Source organism: Cygnus olor, chromosome 10 (assembly GCF_009769625.2).
Source record: "Cygnus olor isolate bCygOlo1 chromosome 10, bCygOlo1.pri.v2, whole genome shotgun sequence".
Lineage (NCBI taxonomy): Eukaryota > Metazoa > Chordata > Aves > Anseriformes > Anatidae > Cygnus > Cygnus olor.
This window is the reverse complement of record NC_049178.1, coordinates 22,233,115-22,254,085: the sequence shown is the minus strand read 5'-3', so window position 1 is coordinate 22,254,085 and position 20,971 is coordinate 22,233,115. Positions and strand designations below refer to the sequence as shown.

At 42.0% G+C, this 20,971-nt stretch overlaps 1 protein-coding gene across 9 annotated transcripts in view; it reads left to right on the top strand.

Moving 5' to 3' along the window:
- The first annotated feature begins 116 nt into the window (after positions 1-116).
- Positions 117-20,971, top strand: part of TMCC1 (transmembrane and coiled-coil domain family 1) — a 95,609-nt gene continuing 74,754 nt past the window's right edge. Inside the window, exons 1-4 of one of the 9 annotated variants that reach the window (XM_040568343.1) lie at positions 129-226; positions 2,016-2,097; positions 2,184-2,259; positions 15,375-15,431. In XM_040568343.1, coding sequence (XP_040424277.1) covers positions 2,063-2,097; positions 2,184-2,259; positions 15,375-15,431 — 168 coding nt within the window. In that variant the 5' untranslated portion in view covers positions 129-226; positions 2,016-2,062. Of the gene's footprint in view, positions 227-2,015; positions 2,260-14,604; positions 14,658-15,119; positions 15,180-15,374; positions 15,432-18,146; positions 18,859-20,971 lie in introns of those variants that run through there. The other 8 variants (XM_040568339.1, XM_040568345.1, XM_040568340.1 and 5 more) reach the window with 8 other exon arrangements.

Sequence of the window (20,971 nt, the reverse complement as noted above, 5' to 3'; positions counted from 1 at the left end):
GGCCCGGCCCCTCCGCGCACTGCGGGGGGGGTCGCAGGGCGGGGGAGTCACCGCCCCCGGCGCGCAGCCGCAAAGGCGGGCGGGGCGGGGCCGCGGCCTCGCGTGGTCCCGCCCCCGCCGGCGACGCCGCTGCGCGCTGACGTCGCGCGCGGCCGGTGCGAGCGGTGTGGCGGCGCGCGGCGATGGGGCAGCCCCGGCGGCGCAGCGGGGGCGCCGCGCTCGGCCGGTGAGTGCGGGACGGGGCGCGGCACCGAGTGGCCGGCCGCGGGGCGGTGCGCGGCGGAGGCGGCCGCCGCGGGCCGGGCCGGGCTCTCCGCCAGCCCCCGCCGCAGCCGCTGTCGGGCCGCGCTCCGCCGCCCTCCCGGCCGCCGCCCCTCGCTCCGCGGCCGCGGCCCAGCCGCCCCCGCTGCGGCCGGCGGGAGCTCGCGGGCCAACGGGCCGGGGCGCGGTGGGCCGGGGGCGCGGGGGCGGGCGGGCGGGGCCGGGGCCGCCTCCGCCTCCCGGTGGCCTCGGGGCTGGCGCCGGCAGCGGCGGGGCCGGGGCAGCGGGGGCTCCTGGCGGCCCGCCGGTGCGCTGCTCCTTTGTTCGAGCGAGTCGGCGGCGCCGACATGGCCTCATCCCGGCCGGCTCCGCCAGCTGCCCGTGGCGAGGTGCCCGGGGTCGGTTTCGTTAGGCCGGTGCGCCGGGGAGCCCGCCCGCTGCCTTTCTCAGAGGGGGCTCCTAGGAGCGGGCCTTCAGAGCAGGGAGCCCCGCGGGTAGAGCCGCGGCGTCGGCGCCGCGCGGGGACGTGAGGCCTGGACCTGAGGCTGGCGCCGTTACCAGAAGTTCCTGCTGTGCGTTCGTAAGAAATAGCCAAAGCCCGTGTGGCGGCATCGCTGTCCCTGCAGGAAGGGCGAGGGAGGCCCCTTGGGGGTCGGGAGACGTAAAGCTGTGAGCTGAAGGTCCCAGCGGAGGCGTAGAGGGGAGCGATGCAACCGCCTCCGTGTCAGGGGCCGTCACCTCAAACCCAGCGTCTCTGCGGGCTGTGACCCCTTCGTAAGGCACGTCTGGGCTACAGGCGTGAGCACTGAGGTGGTAACGCTGTGAGCCCGGGCCGGTGCAATACAGTCCTCCCAGTTTGTGGGGCAGTTGTGCTGTACTTGCTGCTGGTCCTGTCCTCAGCAGGATCAGTGGGCGGCTTCGCGTTTAGTCGATAGGACCATGCATGTCTGGGGATGCACCTGGAAACGTGAGGAGGGGAAGGAAGCCAGGTGTGGTAGCCCGGGGGGCTGTTCCTCTCGGTGCTGGGGAGCTCTTGTCTCCTGTGTCTGTGGACAACAGGGCCCTCCAGCTTGCGGGACTTCCACTGTTCTGCGACTGCCATGGTCCCGCAGTGTACCTGGGCCAAATAGGCTGGTTTGCTGGAGTGTCGTATTCACCTGCGTCTGCTTCAGTTCCAAGATAAATCCTGTCAAGCCATCTAGAAATATTTCAATATATGGAAGCAACTTGTAGATGGAGGAAGATCTACTTTGTCTAGATTTTGCCTAAGAAAAATAAATGGGGATGTAAGGCTTTTGTGCCATTTTTTTGAAGTGTTTTGTCATTTGATTTTTTTTATTATTTTTCCCCCCAACATGTACCACATGAAAATTGTTGATTTTTTTTTTTTAGAAGCTCTTTGTCATGGTTTGAGATCACACATTTTATTTGATTGGAACTAACAATCCACTAACTAAAAGCAGCATCTAACTCAGATATACTACTAGCTGCATTTTATTTTTCCTTCAGAAATGTTACTCGTTCCCAGCTCTGGTGTCAGTATGAGTGCTGGCTTTAGAAAGTTTATTTTCTGACAGCATCTATTAGACCTACCACTTACTGGACTCTGATACTAAACGGTCAAAGCACGTAGAAACACAGTCTTCAAATAAGAGTTGATTGCCCTCTGTGGAGGAGACTGTGGATCTGTGGTGCTGTTCTGTTGCTGATCAGATGTTGGTGGGTTTTCTTACTATGCTTATTAATTTTGACAGGTCCTTCTCCTCTACAAAGAAGTTTGTTGCCAAGATTTACTCTGAAAATGACCTGCACTACTAAATGCAGCTGTCTGCAAATGTAAAGCCAACAAATCATATCTCCCTCCCTCCTCTGAATTTCCTATTTCCTGTGGAATTTATATTTCAAAGTATTTTTGAAAATAGATCTTTATTGAGGACATTGGATTACAACTGTGAGCATATCTATGCAAAGAGACGAGTGAGTCTGAGCAATTTCAAGGTATGTATGCCTACTATATCTTATAACAAATGGATAATCAAAGTATGCTATTGAAGTCGGAGTAAATGTGTTTGGGGAATGAAACTTTACTCAGTCTGTCCAAGAGTGGGAAGTAACAAAGCCTTATAAAAGTAGATATCTGAACAGAATACAAGTTCTTGGAACTTGGGCTCCCTGCTGGCTTTTGGTAAACTATGTTTATTCTCACACCTTGGAGAAGGAGGGAGTCAAGGTGGGAAGACATGGAAAGAAAAGACCATCTGATTAGAGGGGGCGGATAACTCTAGGTGTACATTTTCTTGATTCAGATTGCTAAAGCTTCTATGAATAACAGTGTAGATCAATGGAGTACACACATGTACAGTGAGACCATGCAAGCACCAGCATATCCAAGTGGCATTGTATGGCAGTTGACCTCATTTGAATCTGCCGTAGGAATCCTTGAAAGGTGCCTTTCAGAAGAGCAATCTGCTTGTGGTGTATGACCTGAGCCTTCATTGCTTTACTGTTCAGTTCTCAAATGCTATGAAGCTCTGTAGATTTCTTCTTCTGAGCATTTGACAAACATTAAATAGTCGCTGAAATGCACTTGGGAGACATTGGTGATTTCTCTGGTTAGGTGAAGAGAAAGCATTCAGATCAAGTTTTAAGATAGCTGCCTTGAATTGGAAAGCGTCTCTGGAGAAGACTAGAAGTGAAGCAGGGCTTGCTTGCCTTCCTGCGCGCAGTCACAGCACAATAATCTTTTGCTCTGTGTAACTTGCTTAGGAGTTTGTAATACGCTGCAGAGTATTCGGAGGTTTGAAATACCTACTTGAGAGGCAGGTGTGTAGCAACTCACAGCAGCAGTCTCAGAGCGATCTGCCTGTAATGTACGAGCTAGCAAAGCTGGGACTTCACTTTGTGGCTGTACAGCTTTGTCACGCCCAGGTAACGGAAGATGGAGAAACTTTCCTGTTTAAGAATTGCAGAACATTTGCCAGTTTGCTCAGCTGTATTTTATCTTAAGGCTTTTAGCTGTAATTTCGCATTGAATTCTAAAGCTGGAATGAGGAGGTGAGCTAATCTCTTCTGTGTGGGCTTGAAAGAGGTTAGTGTGCGTTGATACTATTTGCTCTTTCATAAACTACTTGGAAATGTCTCTCCCATGGGATGTAGGTGTTCATGCTAATATTCTGGGCCATGGCAGTCTATCAATTAATTACAGGTTACAGTGAAAGTCAGACAAACATCTCAGTTTTATAGAAGAGTGGACTATTCACTAGTCTTTTTTTTAACGAAAACTGATGTGCTGAAAGTAGATACTTGACTGAGTACTCTGGCATGCTCTGCAGCTGCACAACGTGTCTTCAGTAGACAAGCTTTTCTTAACAGCTTTCATTCATGAGCTCCATTGACGGAAAGAGAGATGGTACAGGAGGAAGGGACTGACTTAACCTGCCTGCCTTAATGGTACAATGTTACTGTTCCTGTAACAGGAACACAAAGTGGACTGAATAAAATAGGGCTGACAGTGGTGTGCTGTTGTTGAGAAGGGGACCCTTCTCATGGCTGCAGTTATCCCTCCTGTTGTTCCCCAGCAAGCAGAGTTAGGATCTCCAGGTGGTAGCTTGTTAAATTTCTCCATTATATGTGGGCAGAACTTATTGCAAGAATCTTCAGAGGGGTTCCTCAGTCTAGCCTGGGCATTGCTATTTGTCTGTGGTACTATACTAAAATACCATTTGGCAGAAAAGTCTCTGTTTCCCGTGAGCTGGTTTCATGAAAACTGGAGAAACACACTAGTGAAATAGTTTGCAGAGCTGTCCATATCTTAGTGTGTGTTTTAGATAGTGTAGCGGGGACTTGGATTAAGGATTTGTTTTGTATTCTTTAACTAGGTGCCATTTTAATCATATATAAATAAGCTACGGTCTTTGTAATTCCATCAGTCAAAATTGATGCACGTTGCCCAAAAATGCTGTTGTTCTGTGAAAAATATTTAAATGAACAATTTTTAGTCTCTCTCTGAATATTGGTAAAATAACGTAGATTGTTTGACACAACCCTAATCAAGTTACTTTGTTTCCTTGTCTGTAAGATGAGATTGATCTACCTTTGTAGAACACTCAATTTCATGAAAATCATCATTTTATTTGCAATAACTGTATTTTCATTATTCAGTTTCATATGACTAATAGTGAATGTTAATGTGTAGAATGGCAATGAATTTGAGTATAAAATAAAATTTTCTTTTGGCATAAATAGATGGTCTGAAAGGTGAATTTGTACACTAGAGAAATGTTGCTCTAAAACTACCCTAAAAGGGGACAAAAAAACTTCTAAGAATGCTAAAGGGCACTGAGATGTTGAGACAGGTGGTAGTGTCACTGGTTCAACTTGCATGATGGGTTGTGGTGAGAATTTTGCAGACACCTCCACTTGTGGTTTCTTCAGAGGGAAATCTAGCAAATTTCCATATTTCTCAGATTTGCGTGTGCTGATTGGTCTCCCTTAATAAATGCTTTCTAGGTTTGGTTTTTTGTCCTGGACTTGTTGACTGTGATTTTCCTGGAAGTTAGTTGCCATGGCGATTGTCCTGTTAGCAAATAAACGTGCTTTTTATGGTCTCTGGGTATGTTGGTGTGAAGCAGAAAGACTGTAGTCTTTTCTGGGATCAGTAGAAGTAGCAGACCCATAGAGGCTTCGTGTTTGTAAATCACTGTCTATGGGAGAGAGCTGAACAAGCATCTTATGCTTCAGTGGGTAATAGCAGTGAGAGGTAATATCACTTGTCCTGTTCGTAAGGAGCAGTGACACAGTGCATTGCACTAAGTCTGAGGCTGAATAATGATTAAAATTGGAGAAATGAAAAAAAAAAAAAGCAGCTTTTATTCAGGGTCTGTTATAGCTGAACTTACCTGATTCAGGCCAAGCGTGGTTGACTAACTCAGTAACACGAAAACATTTTTGATGGAAATTTCAGGGTGCGTGGCCATTGTGATCCTTCACAACGCAGGGTTTCAGCTGGGATAACCTGTAGCTCCAGTCTTTTGCTTTCCTGTTCATACTGGCGTGCTGTTCATGCTGCAGCTGAGCACTGCTGTCTGGTTTTAGCTCCTTAATGCTGGGGTAGTGAGCTGGGTTTCCAGCTGAACCTATCCACACCAGTGCTGGGGCATGGGAGCCACAGCTCACTGCAGACCTGACAAATGGGTGTGTTCGTGCTTATGCCAAGTGCAAGGTCAACACAAATAGGTCTCAAAAGCAAGACATAGCTGCCTTTTTGCTAAGGGAAAGCCCAGGTTGGTATGGCTCCGTGGATGTTAATTAGCTTTTTTTCTTTTTTTTCCCTTTTCTGTGGAAGAGCATGCGAGTCTTCTGGAGCAGCAGCTTGGTTAGTTTGCAGTGAATACCTGTGAGAAGTCAGGCTGATGGGTTTGTAGAATGATGCTATGGCACAGCAGCGAGGGCTTGTTGCAGTGTGGTAGGGGTGGAAAGGCTGTGACAAACTGCAGCTTTCTGGTCTGCAGGGCAGTTTTCATCCTGCTCACACTTGTACTGTGGGTGTTGGTTTTCAGAGGGTTTGTTCTGGAAGAGTAACTGGGTGTTAAGTTTTGGTTCTGGTTTGGCAAAGTCATTTAAATGCTTCAGGTGTTAATTCCAGCTTGTGGGGGGAAAAACAAACTAGTTTTAGTGTTGGTTTAACTCCTTTATCAGTGTCCCAAGCTCTCATCTCTAAGAGGAGTCTGGTGTAGCTGAGGCAATCTAAGGAAATATTTTTTTTGAAAAAGCAAAATGTGTGTGTGTGTTGCAGATGACACTCCCAGGGAACCACTTGAAGGCATCCATTAATTTTTAGGGTCTGTTCAGATGTAGCCCTGGCAGCCCAGAAGATGCCAGTTCTAAATACTCTGCTAGGTTTAGGAACTCCACTAGTTCTGTAAAGAAACATACCTATTTAGGGTTCTTTTCTTATGGTGTCTGTCACTTGCTGGGAGTGCGTCCATTTTCATGGCACGTTACGATAGCTGCTAGTTTCAGACCTCCTCTACTCTTCTCAGCGTGCTGTGTGTATTCTCTAGGTAGTTTGCCCAAGTAAGCCTTTAAACGTTTGTGTAAACAGAAACTCCAACAAATTCTGTAATAGTCAGATATGTTTTTTGGTTGCTGCTAAAATGAGTGAAAGAATTGTTCCCAAGCTAAGTTTTTTCCTAGTCCCCCATGCTCTGGTTCCTAACCTAGTTTTATTTTTAAAGTTTAGATCAGTTTAAAGAACAGAGTTAGGGAATTGAGTAGACCAATGAAGCATACCTTCCATCGAGGAAGTCTTTCTCCGTCGTTTTTTAGATGTTTGCTGAAGAAAAGGTGAGAGCACAGACATTCATCGAAAAGGGGAGAAACTATCATGCAACAACTTTAGCCATTTCTCATGATTTTTTGTGTGTTTGTGGAGACGGCAATAAATCAGCTGAAAGTTGACTGGAGCTTGGTATGAGGCTGTACCACAATGAATTTTGGCGTGGTCTTTGCAGGCAGTTTCTACTTATTGCAAAGTAAAACAATATACTTGCAGAGAGAATGCCTCTAGGCGCTGATGGTTGTGAAACCTGGAGGAGGATCTTTACCCCTTTACTTTTTTTAAAAAAATGCTTATACTTTAACAAACTTAAGGAACCAGCTGTGAACCACTGTTGCTTTTGCTGACCTACTTTTTAGTGCAAGGTTATTAAGGAAGTGCTGGTATAGCATGGGTTTTCTCCTCTGTGGGCAGGCTATATAAGAGACTTTGAAAAGTTAAGCATGTGTTTCAGAAAGGAAAGCACTATTGCTATCTCTAACCCTCTTCAGTTCACCCCATTCAGTGAGGATGGCAGCTTTTAGATTGAGAACAACTGTGCTCCACTAGTGCCGGAGACCTCACGCCGGATTTGTGAGGAAGACCAACGTGTGTGTGATTGGTGCCGGAGGTGTCGCCTCATTCAGTCCCTCACTAGAAGTCAAAGAGTCATCATTTGTTATATACTCCTAATTCAACGTTAGCTCTTTATTAGCTCTTGCAGGTAATGGTTAAAGACAGGATTGTTAGAGCCTGTTCTTGGGCTGGCAGAGTAATTTCATCTGCTTGTTGGTGGGTAATGCAGTGGGACTGTCCTAGTACCTAGCTAATCTAAATGCTTCTCTATAATACTGCAGTTCATAACATGGTATAGACCTTATGTAAGTTATACCCTTAAGCAGTACTGAGTAAGTTATTTGATTTCATAGGCTACCACAGAAACTTAGTACCATCTTGCATCCTAAGAAGTGTATCTTTGTCCTATTAGAAGAGATAAAAGGGAATAGCTGACTGGAGTGATGTTTCTCCATTTGTAATAGTCCCCCAGATAGGGATCTGTGTTACCGATGGAGATGGCTTAAGAAAACTCATGATTTGGAGGTGTCCGTGATTCCAGCTGTTTCCTCATGTGTTCATATTGACTTACTGGCTGAGATGTTTTGTCTTCATGCTTTGCATTAGGATTGTGATTGAGTACAGTTATTGATCCTGTTATCACTGACTGGATGATCTCAAGACTGGATAACTGCTGTGTTCAGTGAGGCTGTGCTTGAAAATAAGTTTAAGCATTTCCACGAAATGGCTGTGTTTGCACTGTGGGAGGAACTTCCCCATCCATCAGTATAGGCTGAGGGGCCTGGCCAGCTGGAAGGCAATTCTATAGACAGTGACTTGGGAGTTCTGGTGGAAACCAAGTTGAACAAAAGTTCAGGAACCAAGCACCTTGTTCTTGCTTGGTTTTGGATCTGGTTATAATCCATTTCCTTAGTGGTAGGTAAACTTGAGACTTATTTCAAACAAATCCATTTCTGTGTTGTCTTGGGTGTATTTGTGTATTTTTTTTTTCATGTGGACTCTGCCATGAATGTGGGAGGAAACATTCTGGTTTTTGGCTGAGGCTGTAAATGCATGACTGCTCAATTCCCATTGGCAAGCAAGTTGTCAAGCCCGGTTTCTATATACCTGAGTGGCTGAGGTTGTGGAGGTGGATATTGAAGAGCTAGCATATTTGTGTGTGTGGCTGCTTAGCTGTGCAGCATTTATGCAATTTGTGTGTGTTCTCTAAAAAAGCATAATTGAATCTACTGGAAGTAGAGGGCTATGGGTGGGCATCAGTATTTTTATTGCTTGAGTCTAGGAAGTATAGTCCTTTAGTTCTTTAAAAAGCATTTTCAAAACTAGTCAGCTGAAGTTGAATTTATTTGACCTTGCAGTGAAATACTCATTACATCCATGCCAAGAAAGGTGGTTAAAAGTAAATATGGAACAATGATCATACCTTTGATATATCAAAACTTGGGCCAAAAGTGTCTCGTATTAGTGCAAAACTAACAAAACAAACCGCATTATGTTTCGAATACACGTGTTCATGTTTAATCAACAAAGCATTAAGCCACAGGTTTCATACAGCAACTGTTGCATCTACAGCAAACACTAAGCACTGTTCCCAAATGCATGCTTTTGTGCTGTAATCATGAGTCGTTGCTACTTTGGGTCCCTTCCTTTGCTCTAAAGAAGTGCAGAAACTCTTTTCAGAGGTCTGGCAATAGGCCTGTGCACTTTAGGACAGGTACTTGTGACCCTACTCGGTCTGTGTTCCTGAGGTGCGGGGGCTAGTTTGCCACTATTTCTGCCTGGTGGGGCACATGCATACTCAGTGTTCCTCGTCTCAAACTGTGCTTGAGCTAACTGAGATTTACAAAACTGGCTATAATGAGTCAGGTTAAAAATATATTACGCTTGTATCCTATTCCTGTCAGCATCTGGTAGCAGGTTCTTAGGAATGAGTGTAGGTAAGGAGGTGTAGATAGGGTAGTCTTTCTGCTAGGTTCTCCCAGTCTGTCAAATGTTGTCTGAGGGAGTCTGGGCAGTGTTTAATGGGCACAACTGGACATCTTTGTAGTGCTGCAGGGAGGGACTTACATTTAATTGGAGAAGAAAAAACGTTTAAAAAAGGCAGCCCCAGATAAAGGCCATTACAGTTATATTAATAAAGTTTTTAAGAGTTGCACTTAATTAAAAGCTCCCCAGACCAGTTCACTTGAAAAAAAAAATCTGGAAGGAAAATTGCTTTCTGAAGAGAAGGGATGAAGCTGTCGTATCATGCATATGAAAGTTTGGAAGTGGTAAAGCAGCGTAAGCCACTGGTTTGTTAATGAGTCCTGTTACCCTCTGATCAGAATTTTTGTCCTGCCTGTTTTGTGGCTTGTTTTAAGTAATACTAATGCAATAAGCTGCCAGGTTTTGCAGCAAGCAGCCTTTTTTTAATGACAACGGTCTTTAGAGAGAGTAAAGCTTTTTGGGTATCTTTCTCAACAGCATGAAGGCAGCTATCACATACAAGATGGATATTGCTTCTTTTGACTCCAGCTTTGTGGAGAGTGGTTAGAGCAGACATGCTGAAGATCTGGGGTGAAAGTACAGAGATGGTTACAAGTGGTCTGGGTTAGAGGACTTTTTCCCATTTTGTGTTCAAATATGGTTGAGTTAGTCTTCGTAAATTATTTAAAGTCTAAGTTTCTACTTTTTAGCTAATTTGATGCTATATGTCAGTGGAAAGCTTTCATAAGTATGATACTAAAAGCAGCTGAATCAATAGAAAAAGCATGATTTTGCTGAGCCAAGTGAAAATTTCTTTTGATCTGTCTTTTAATACCAGTAAGTCAAGTCAACACTGCTGAAAGATCAGAGAATGAATACTGTTTTTGAGTCATCAGGGGGAGTATTTTACTACTCTGTGCCAGGTTAGTTCCACTTTCTTCTTTCACAAGTCAAAGTAAATGCAATGCTTTCCGAAATTCAGGGATAAAAGCACATGTTAAAATCGCACATAGCGTGGGTTGGTGGTAGGTGATATCCATCTTCACAAGCCTGCTAATTTAACATGCGTTAACCCTCTTATAACTTCAGGCTTGGAATAAAGCTTTCTTTTTAGAACTGGAGGTCTTAAATCTGGTCAGCCTCTGTGCTGGTATTGTTGCATATGAATCTGCTAGGAGTTAAAATGAGACACCATCTGTTTGACTAGTATGCTTATTCCTCTCTGTAATGCCCAAAATAGCTGTAGTGTAACCTTTTATCTTCTCTTGGGAATTGGAATGAAAATACATGTATTTCCAGTCTTTGTGATTTACTTGTTCATGACATTTGAGTCAGCTTTGACACATTGAAAGTAGCAGCATCTCCTGAAAGACAGGCAATGAGAGTAAGAGCAACTTTGAGCTTTCTCTCTACCCCCGCTCTTTTCTCTCCTGAAGAAGTACTGCCAAAATGTTTGGCGTGGCCTAGTAATGTATTTTTCGAGAGGCTGGAAAATCTGATCCAGATAATGCAAATATTAATAGCAGAAGTGGATATTAGGAGTGCAACTGGCCACAGAAAAAAAAAATGAAATGCTTCAAGGAGTAAAATCTGTTTCAATGAATGATTTCTTTAAAGAGGAGTAAGGTAAAAGAAACGGAATTATTCCTGTTCACCTTTGTATGTGTGTAATTAATTTGGTATTTGAAGGTAGGCTCTTTTCATTGTTCTACTACTCAGTGCAGCACTAAATATAGGCTTCTGACTATGAAGGAAGTACTTCCGTAGCTGTTCTCAACCACATTGGTGAAACGATTGGCTCCGTTGCACTGAAAGTAGAAAATTTGTGCTGCTTATATATCCCTGCAACAGTGAAAACCGATTAAAACATTTTCTTCAAGTAATGAACTATGGCGTGTTTTGACAAACAGTTCTTAAAGCTGCAAGTATCTAGTTAAATCTTTCTTTAACCTTGATTTAGCTTTCTTGAGGTATTAATCCAGTGGAAAATAACCTGTGTGTAGCCTTTGCCAGAAAGGTTATTTTTAAAGTGATGGTGGGAGGCTCCAGATGTAGTACTAAACACTACCTGCCCATAAGCAAGTCAGAAGGTGGCAGCAGTGAGAGATGGTGTAGGTGTGGCATTACCCTTACTAAGTGTAAAGTTTGTTGGTTCTATGCTCCAAAGGTCTTAGATAACCGAAAGCCACTTGACCGTTGTGTTTTGCTTTTTCATCTGAAAATGAGGGAAGTAATAGTACTGCAATACAATGTAGGAGCATTCCAAGGGTAAATACATAGATTATTCACCTGCTATGGTAATGTAAACCTATCAATAATCTATATAGCGAAGAATTTCATCAGGGTGCTTTAAAGAAAGCCAGTGCTTTCTAAGAAGGAAGAACAACAAACTCTGCTAAACTGCAGAAGCAGTAACGTTGCCCCACAGTCTGACCATTATGGAATACCATAACTTTGCATACTGGAAAATACTGGGCTCAGAGACTGACTTGCTGAAGTTTTCATAACAAAACTGACAAAGCCAGATTGACCTATGATGTCTCTGTGCCTGTTGCATCTGTGGTATGAGAAGGGAGAGCAAGGATAGCAGAGATGGCATCTTGACATCTGGGTAATGTTGGGAATAGGTTGGGGGCTTTAGGGAAATCTTCAGGCAGAAATCAGTAAAACCTACGTCTATCTTACTGTGTTCTTTTTGATCTGTAGCAGTGTACAGTTGGCTTAAAAAACAGGCTATAGGTTTCTTGCTTTGCCGTGTGTCCCTTGTTCCTATTAAAGTGGCAGTTTCTCTCCACCTAGTACCTCCTGTCTCGCTCTGTTGAGTGGTGCAGGCACCTTACCCAAAGCACTGTGGGTTAATTCACTGAATGTCTTGGGGCATGCTGCCTGCCACTCCTTACTGTGTCTAGCAGTGTAGCTGGCTTTGGGCTGTTGTCCTTTTCTAAATTCCTAGGTGCAGAGCTTAAACAGAGGTTTGGTTCACGTTGCATGTACTCCAAGCAATTTTTTCCTCATCTCCCAGCTCCATTGTTTAGTTTGAATCATCCCATTTTTGTCTTTCAATTTGTTCTTTCAGCCATACTCCATTTATTTTCCTGCACCTTCATTGTCAGGGTTATGGCGAGGTGTGGGGCAATGGTATAGCTGTTCTCCCTTGGGTTTTTGGAGCTTCACTAGAGTTTAGTTAAGTCTTTTCCTGCATGAATTTTGGAGGGGGAGGATGAATTCTGTCTAGAAAACTGTTGATATTCTTTCCATTAAAAATAGTGTTGTTTTGGGGCCCTTATTAACTTTTTTCTGCTGCCATCTCAGCTATTATATTTAATTACTACTTCAGTTTTATTAATTCATTTAGGTACTATAATATGACTTTTTTTTTTAAACTAAGAGTGAAGAATTTGGGTAAAAATGGAAGAAAGAATTTCTCCTGATACTGGGTAGTCATGCTACTATCCAGTTGTTGTTCTGGGTCAAATTATTTACTCTGTCATTGTCATCTTGTCTCTGAATGTTCTCCAAACCTCAGTCCCTTGAAGATTACACCCGTTCCGGTTTCTCTTGAGTTCCTCATTTTTAAGGGATTACTTGTGAACACTCAGGGCTTTCCATCCTTATTTGCTCTGCTGCTTGTTGCTGTTGCCAGGGTTCCCATGATACGTTGTTTTCCAATATGTGACTATTGCTCCTCTAGTCTTTCTGGCTAAATTGTTTGACTTGATACAGAATCCATTTCAGGATGAGTTTCTCAAAACAATCTGGGATTTCTCAAATTCAGCTTGTTTTTTTTTCTTCCTAAAAGTCATTTTTCCTCAGGAGAAACAAAAGTATTTTTGATTTGCTAAATAGGAGAAATAGTAATCGTTTCCTACATAAGATCCCTGCTAACTGTGGTCTACAACTCTGTGATGAGTTACTAACCTGACTTGTTTATGGAATAAAACAAATGTGAGAGTTCCTTAGGTAATTGTACTGGAAAGTTAATGTTAAGGATTAGGGATGCTTAAATACTGCACAAATAGTAGATATTAGAAGGCAGAATCTTTTTTCTTTTATTGAAAATAATTTTTCTTTCCCAATTTCTGTGGTTCTATACTGTTTGAATCTGTAACAAGTACTCCAATTGCAAACAAGCTATCTCTGAGTTGTTTCAATGCCGATTTCAAAGTTCATTTTTTTCTTAGAAGTAACCCATAGTGCTATAGGGCATGTCTATGAAGACCCAATTGTTGGAAGCTCTTACAGTACGTAAAAGTAAAAATAATATTTAAACTTTTATATATTAAAAAAAAAATGTTGAATGGCTACAAATTTATGGTAGTGGTACCTCGTCTGTTAACAATTGCCTGCTGTGCTTAGTTTGCTACAGAAACTATTATAGAGATGTAACTTCTATGTCAAGATCTTGTTCAACAAAATGGTTTCATTTGTCTTCCCTCCATCTTTTTTATAAGTTCTTCATATTTGCTTTCATCACTTGTCTCATTCTAGCATACTACTTCAGTGTTTGTTGTTAACATTTTCTTTCTCTGCAGTCTTTCTGGAGGTGAGAATCCAATATGTAATAAAATGGTCAAAATCCTCCAGTTGTGCAGTCTTGTAATATTCTGCTAAGTGCTGATGTATTCTGAAGCTTGTTTCGTATTTGTTCTGTAATATATTATAGTGCACATAAATAAGAACCCTAAAATTTAAAGTCCTATGTTAAAGAATAGATGCAGTTTGGAGAACAGCAGTTTGTTATTGTGTGCTTCTGTGCCCTGCAGCACGGGGAATTTGATCTCTGTTGGAAAGATGGTGTTTCACCCTGACCTCCTAATGCTCTCAGCTTTGCTAAAACTGCCCAGAAGAGTCTGATTGTGGTTGGCTTCCTTATGATCGAGGCTTTTCCTTTTGGGAGCTCTAACCAATTGCCAAATTCAATCTCTGTGGGTGACCAAAGCTTCAGTCACAGTCTTGGCTTGTTCTCAAAAAAGCTCAAATAACATTGTGTACATAAAAGTTTAACAGCTAAAGTGTCCAGTAACTACCTGTTTCCGTGGCTTATCTCTAAATCACTACTGAAAATAGAGCCTTCATAGAAGGCACCAACATATTTTAGTGGTTAGCTGTAAGTGAATCATATTTTGTTTGCCTATAGGTAAATATTCCTTCACACACAAAAAAGATCAAATATCACACTTATCTTTTGGCAAGTTTATGAGAGTACCAAGGATGCCCGTCCCACTCCAGACAGACCCATCAGTTTTCAATAGCTAGTTGAGTAACTGATTGTCTTTGGAAAATCGCTCTGATTTAGCTGTTTTAGAGTATCGCAGCTCTCCCAGGAGTCTGTCGAGAGAAATGCAGACAGCACATCTGTTCCCAGCTGTCTGTCGTAATCCTCTGTTGTGTTCCTCTAACAAGTGTCCGTCCTTACCTTGGCCTTGTCACAGGAATCTTAAACAGATTGTCAAAATGCTCTTGGAATATTTTGTCCCCTTTTCTAGGAAAGGACAGCAAAGCCAGGATGGTGTCCTTGGGAGCGGTGTGCTTTGCCCAGGTTGGACTCAGACTTTGCAATCCTTCTGTGCTCGTTCTGCGTTGAGGTGGTGACTGGGCCCTTTATCGCACCTGTGTACGGGGGGCTTGGCTCGTCCAAGCTGCATGGCCTTGTGTCAGTCCCCTGTCCTTAGGGAACGGTGCTGCGTGGGTGTTACTGCTGTGGTGGACACTGGTTGTTCTCTTGCCTGCTGGCAGAGATTGCTATTGAGCACAGTTGGCAGCTCAGCCAGGGTCACAGAGGCACTTACGCAAGCTTCCTTGTCAAGTGAGCTGAAAGGCACTCGTGTTTCAAAGCGCTCACAATTCTCGTGTCCTGCTAGGTGAACTCGAGGTAAACAAGAGCAACCTGTTTGACCTGTGCCCAGAACGTTTGAATGACTGAACAGGAGGAGAAGAAATTGGTACAGACCAGCCTGACCTTGAAGGCTCTACCCTGGAGTCTAGCTGTGCCTCCAGTACATCCAGATGGCCATAAATGCCAAGAGAAAATGTTTCTTCACAAGAACTTCTTGATTATCCTGTAAAATTTGGTTTTAACTTCAGTTATATTTGTATCCCTTCAGTTACTTGAAAGAACTTAAAGTAGCCTGGCTTCCAGAGGCACTTGCATTAAAAAAAAATATCCAGAAGTTGGAATCATGCTCACTTTATTGTTTGTGTACATCTTTACTCCCATTTTCAAGAATTGCATCTCATATCCAATTTCTTTTTGCAGTTTTGTTCAGTGGAGGGACTGCTGTATGTCAGCCATGCTAAAGGGCAAGTGATGGAGGCAAGTATTAGTTTATATATTCATAGTTATCTAATGCTGTTTTTGCCAGTTTCTTCTTTTTAACTGCTTTGTTTTCCACTACTGCTGTGAAATAATTGCACAAATGAAGGTCTATATGAGCATGTTCTGGGAGGTGGTAATGTTATAACATCTGCTCAGTGTGACTGTGTATATAGAATTAATAATTTTGTTCCTGATATACTGTGTTCTCATACGAATCAGAAATGTATATTCCTGAGCTTCACGCTATAAGGCTCTCCATTTCCTTCCTCAAACAGAGAATATAAAGGCTTTTATAAGTGGAAAAAGCAAGCACAAAACTTGAATCCTAGAGGTTAATATAAATAAATGAGCTAATTTATTCTGCTGATTCACAGTTCATGAGTAAAGCAAATCTTTCTCTGCAAAACTAGGTACTAGTACAAATAAGTAGTTTTAAGTATCTTCATACCTAAAGTGTGGTTTGAAAAGTTCTTATCAGGCTCGTAACAGATTTATCATATGGAAATATGGACAGATGACCGCAAAGCTCCTGTACGAGCATTTTAAAGATACAAGTCAGTGTAATTTCAGAAATCAGTCACAGAATATGCAGTTGTAGTAGTGACTTGTTTGTGAATTAACTAGGTTGATTTGTTTCAGGTGAGTTTGTAAATTGAAGCAGGACTAATTTAAGTGGCTAGTGGATTCCAGCAGATCATGAATGCCTGGAACTCCAGTTAGACTGAAATGATGTTATTTTAGATCAACATTATTATCATCGGTAATTTGGATAGACAACACGAAGTAGGTGGTAAAGATGCTGGTTAGGGAATATATTAGGCGTTTTTGTTCTGAACTACAGCTCTTCAGTGAGTCCTGACTGAAAAACGAATGCTGAGGGAATTAGTTAAAATGAAAAAGGCAGTTATGGGTCAACTGTCAAATTCGTATTTGACATACCAAATAATGTTGGGACTCTTGGTTTTTAGCCAATAAGGCTTTTTCATTGAACTGTTTGTCTTTTGGATGAAAAGGAAAATTGAGTTTTGCCTTTTTTTTTCCTCAAAATGTAAATTGAGTAGGAACCTGCAATTCAGCTTTCTGAGAAACTGTTTAATTAGGAAAAAAAAGTAAAAGCAATGTTAAGAAATAAAGATAGAGCTCAAAAGTCCAAGGATGATAATCATAAAGGCATTTCAAGGAAGTTTTGAGTATGTTTAAAATAATAGTAATTGGTTTGATTCTGCCATATTTTCTGCGTGAGTATGGGCAGATACTTTTTCTGGGATGTGGTTTATTACTTTGCATTTAGTGGTTTATTGATTAAACTGGCAATATATTTTATTTCAATGATTATGTTTTCAAAGTACTCAGCTAAAATATGATTTTAGTGTTATGCTTTCCGTAAGTACTGAATTTCATCTTGCCTCCAGCTTATAGCAATGACACTTGAAAAAAATGGGAGTGTGAGGCAGCTCTTTTGATATTTTTGGATGCCAGCTTGGAAAGCAGTTTTGGAATATCTGTAACCCGTTTTGTCAGGTTTCAGATGCACAAAATCGAGAGCTCTCTTAATTGTAACTTCAGTGCACTATGTTTCTGCAGCTGTTTTAAGTTAAAAATGAATGCTCTCAAATCCTAAACATGTTGCATTTCAAATAAAATGGTTTTTAAAGCACAGGCTGCCTTTTGCCAAGATTGAGGTAGACCTCTCTGGTCTGGTTTCTGTATTTATAGAAACCTAATCAAAGCATTTTCCTGCAAGAAAACAATGATCAGCTTCCGAGCATGTGATCTCATGGTGCTGATGTGAAACTCTTTCAGATACTGCGTCCTTCCTTCCTTCCTCATTCCTTTGCTGTACTTCTCCAGTAGCGCGTTGCTATGTAAGTTCTCAGTTGCAATGTAGTATAACTAACTGCTGTCAAACCCCAGCTGATATGAGAGGTGAGGTTGAGATCTTCTGGAGCAAAGCTGTTTTTTTTTCCTGTGTCAGAGGCTGAGCTACACATGTATGGTGCTGCTCCCTCCCCCCGTTCAGATGGGTTACTTAATCTACTTTTTAAGACATTTTTGTTTTCTCTGAGAATTTTGAACAAGACTATGCCAATTGAAGTCATTTCACTTGCCTCTTCCTGCATGAAGACAAACTTTCATATCTAGTTCCAGTGCCATCAGTAGATGCTGGCCGTAATAAGGCATTTCTTACTGCTTGGAGATGCATAACTGTTTTCTTGCATATATTAAGTATAGTCGAGTTAGGCTCTCTTCAGGAAAATCAGGTAGGCAGAGCAGATGTTACATTTGAAGCATGAAAGATCAGATCTTTGGTAAGGATCAAAATTAATTCTGACGAAGAGGCTAACATACTCTATAGAGATGTTTAACCTCATGTTCTGTTAGATATTATGAGCTTTGTTCTTAACAAACAACAACAAAAAAAAAAACCCTACTGGTTACCCCTTGCTTCTTTCCCCCCTTTTGAACAGCCTTTTTTTTTTTTAACCTTTCTTGCTTCCCTTTGTGCTGTGCTTCTTCCCTTAGGCAATAAATGAGTTGTCTCATACAAGCTTTGGCTTCTGCATACAGCCTAGATGCAACTAATACGAGGATTGAGGAATGCTTGGAAAACTGATAAATTTTGTTTTGTTAGTGGCATGTTTTGTACATTGGATTTTTTAACCCACTACTTTCTGCATGGATTTATAATAATGGCTCTTTTGTTTACATTAGATAAGCATGAGATCACCGTGGCACAGCTGCATGTGTAGTCACTCTTGAAGCAATTGCACACCTAATTGGCTGACAATCTTGGCATTTTTAAAACAAACACAAGCCTTTTAAAGACAGGGGACATACTCATGTATGAATAGTCAAATAAACCTGTTGGGTGTCATCAATGGAGCCCTCTGGCAGTGAACAGTTCTGTGATGACCCTGATCCTGGAGGCAAATCCCAAGATCAAGAGACCAAAAAACAGCATGAATCAGAGCAAAAATTATCCAAAATAACCCATAATGCTTTGGAGAACATTAATGTGATTGGTCAAGGCTTGAAGCACCTTTTCCAGCATCAGCGCAGGAGGTCGTCTGTTTCTCCACATGATGTTCAGCAAGCTCAGGCTGATCTGGAGGCTGACATGGATTTGGAAAGCCAAAACTCCTGTGCTGAAATTGATGGTGTCTCCACCCACCCCACAGCTCTGAACCGAGTGCTTCAGCAGATCAGAGTGCCACCTAAAATGAAGAGAGGGACAAGCCTGCACAGCAGGCGGGGCAAGACGGACCCTCCAAAAGGAAGTCCACAGATCAACAGGAGGTCTGCCCAAGATATTCAATCAGGTCGGCCCAGATCATCATCTACTACAGATGCTCCCACGAACTTGTCTGTGATGGAGATTGCTTCTTCCCTCTATGTAGGTGGAGAGGAGGCCACAGCAGCAGCAGTAAGTTACTCAGATTTACCTTTGGTCTTTATCATCTCCTTGTATGTTTTCTTAAGACTTCTGAATCTTCTTTTTAAAAGCAAGTTTTTCAGCAATGCTAATGCTACTGTGTTCAAAATCTTATGTGATGAAGCAAAGAGCTTAAAAGATGCATTAGTCATTTTCTCACATGGCAGGTGGCTTATTTGAGATGTATTTGATCACTGAAATAAGAACTACTTTTGAAGCATGTTAGGTTGATCAGATGGTGCATCACCATCAAGCAAAGGATGTTGGAAAGAGCAGCAGTGAGATTAGTCCTTGTTAGCAGCTGTTACTTATTTCCTGCAACAAAAATTTGTACTTGTATGTCTCTTTTCTTCCCTTCTTGTTATATTGTGTATTTTATAAAAGTGAGGAATTCCAGTTTGAGTGGATGGAGCTGTGGATCATTTAGGCTGTTGAGATGCTCTGGGAATGCTGACTGCAGCATGCATCCAAGCAACAGTGCCTGGCCAGCTGAATCTGATTTAGATCAACCTGGCTACTTTGCTTTGATGGGATCACTGCTGTCATTTTTGGTTTGTCTAGTGTGTGCAGAAAATCCTTCTCTGAAAGGAGAGTCTGCATTCTGTGACATGTTCTTGTGAAGCTATGTGTATCAGTTTATTGATGATATCAAGGAGTACTGTTTGTCTCAACATTTCTTCTTTCCCAGACCAATTTAGTTGATGTGCTCCTAAAGCTAGGAGGAACTGTGAAATGGATTTCTGGTTCATAAGTTCTTTATTAAAGAATAATAAAGAGAATGAAGCAAAGCAGATGCAGAATCAATTCACTATAGCAATATCATAAACTGTAAGTTCAGAAAATGCCATCCCTTAGCTGCTTCATCTCCTATGATTTTTTTGACAGAGATGAATCTTGAAAGACGTTAAACATTCTGATTTATCATTGTGATCTATCAATTGGGTAAAGATTCCTCTTGGAAGGAGCATTGAAAGAGTCTGCCTCTATTTGATGTTTTTGTTCCTGCCAGAAATTAAAAGAATAGAAATAGTAATAATTGGGAAAAGCGTACACTCTCCTGGGATGGGCTAAGTTTGCAATTGAACGATATCAAAAAGAGCCATTTTATTATCTTCAATTTTATTTGCTTACTGGCTCTCTTTTGTATTTTGAGTGAGCTCATGATCTTTGTTTCAGATGAATCTTGGGGAAAGCCAATAATTTTCCAAGTTTGTACCCAAATCCAGCAATTTTGAGTCTACGAAGCATGACAGCTGGTCTTTGGTTTGCTGGTTTAAAACTGTAGGTAGCTCTCTTACTTCATGAGCAGGGAAATTGAACAGGCCTAAGAATATTCGGTAGGCAAGATCACATGCCTGGGAAAACACCTGGAGTCATTTGTCCTTTCTCCCAATTCTATCAACTGGTCTGATGAAATACTAACACCTTCACCTAGATCAGTGGTCTGTAATGTGGAGTGTGGGTTGGATTGTAAAAAAAAACAAACAAAAAAAAAAAAAACAAACAACAACAAAAAAACTTTTGTACTATTAAATAATTTTTAAAGTGTTTTTCTCATCCCTTTTTAATTTCTATTTCTAGGTGTGTTTTATAATATACTTAATATATTAGTACAATGGGAAATGTGTAGAATTTATAAATACATGTGTATCTGTCGTCTGTGCTCAAAATGTTTTAGTGATGGGGTGCACAAAGTTTAGAAACTGCTGGCCTGGATGAATTGGGTCACATAGCAGGGGTGACTGGAAAAATGAAAGCTTTTAATCCGATGGTAACTGTATTCTGCTATAACACCTGCTATGCTTAAGAACAAACTTAGGGTTAATTTTTGACAGATATGGCCTTTGATTCCTGAGAAACAGCTGTGGTAACTGCTCTTCTGATTGAGAAGCATTTTCTGGGAACAGTAGCTCATCTGCTACTTAACCAAGCAGTCGAATTCACAAAGAGGTAGATGTTGGAGTGATTCTCACTGCTGTTTGCTATGTCCTCAGTGGGTATGCCCTATGACTTGAAGAAAAGGAGCTGCTGAGGCTTTCTTTCCTCCTTAGTTAAAAGAGAAAGGAGGGGACTGAAGTCTGAAAGACATTAAATGCATGTGAGG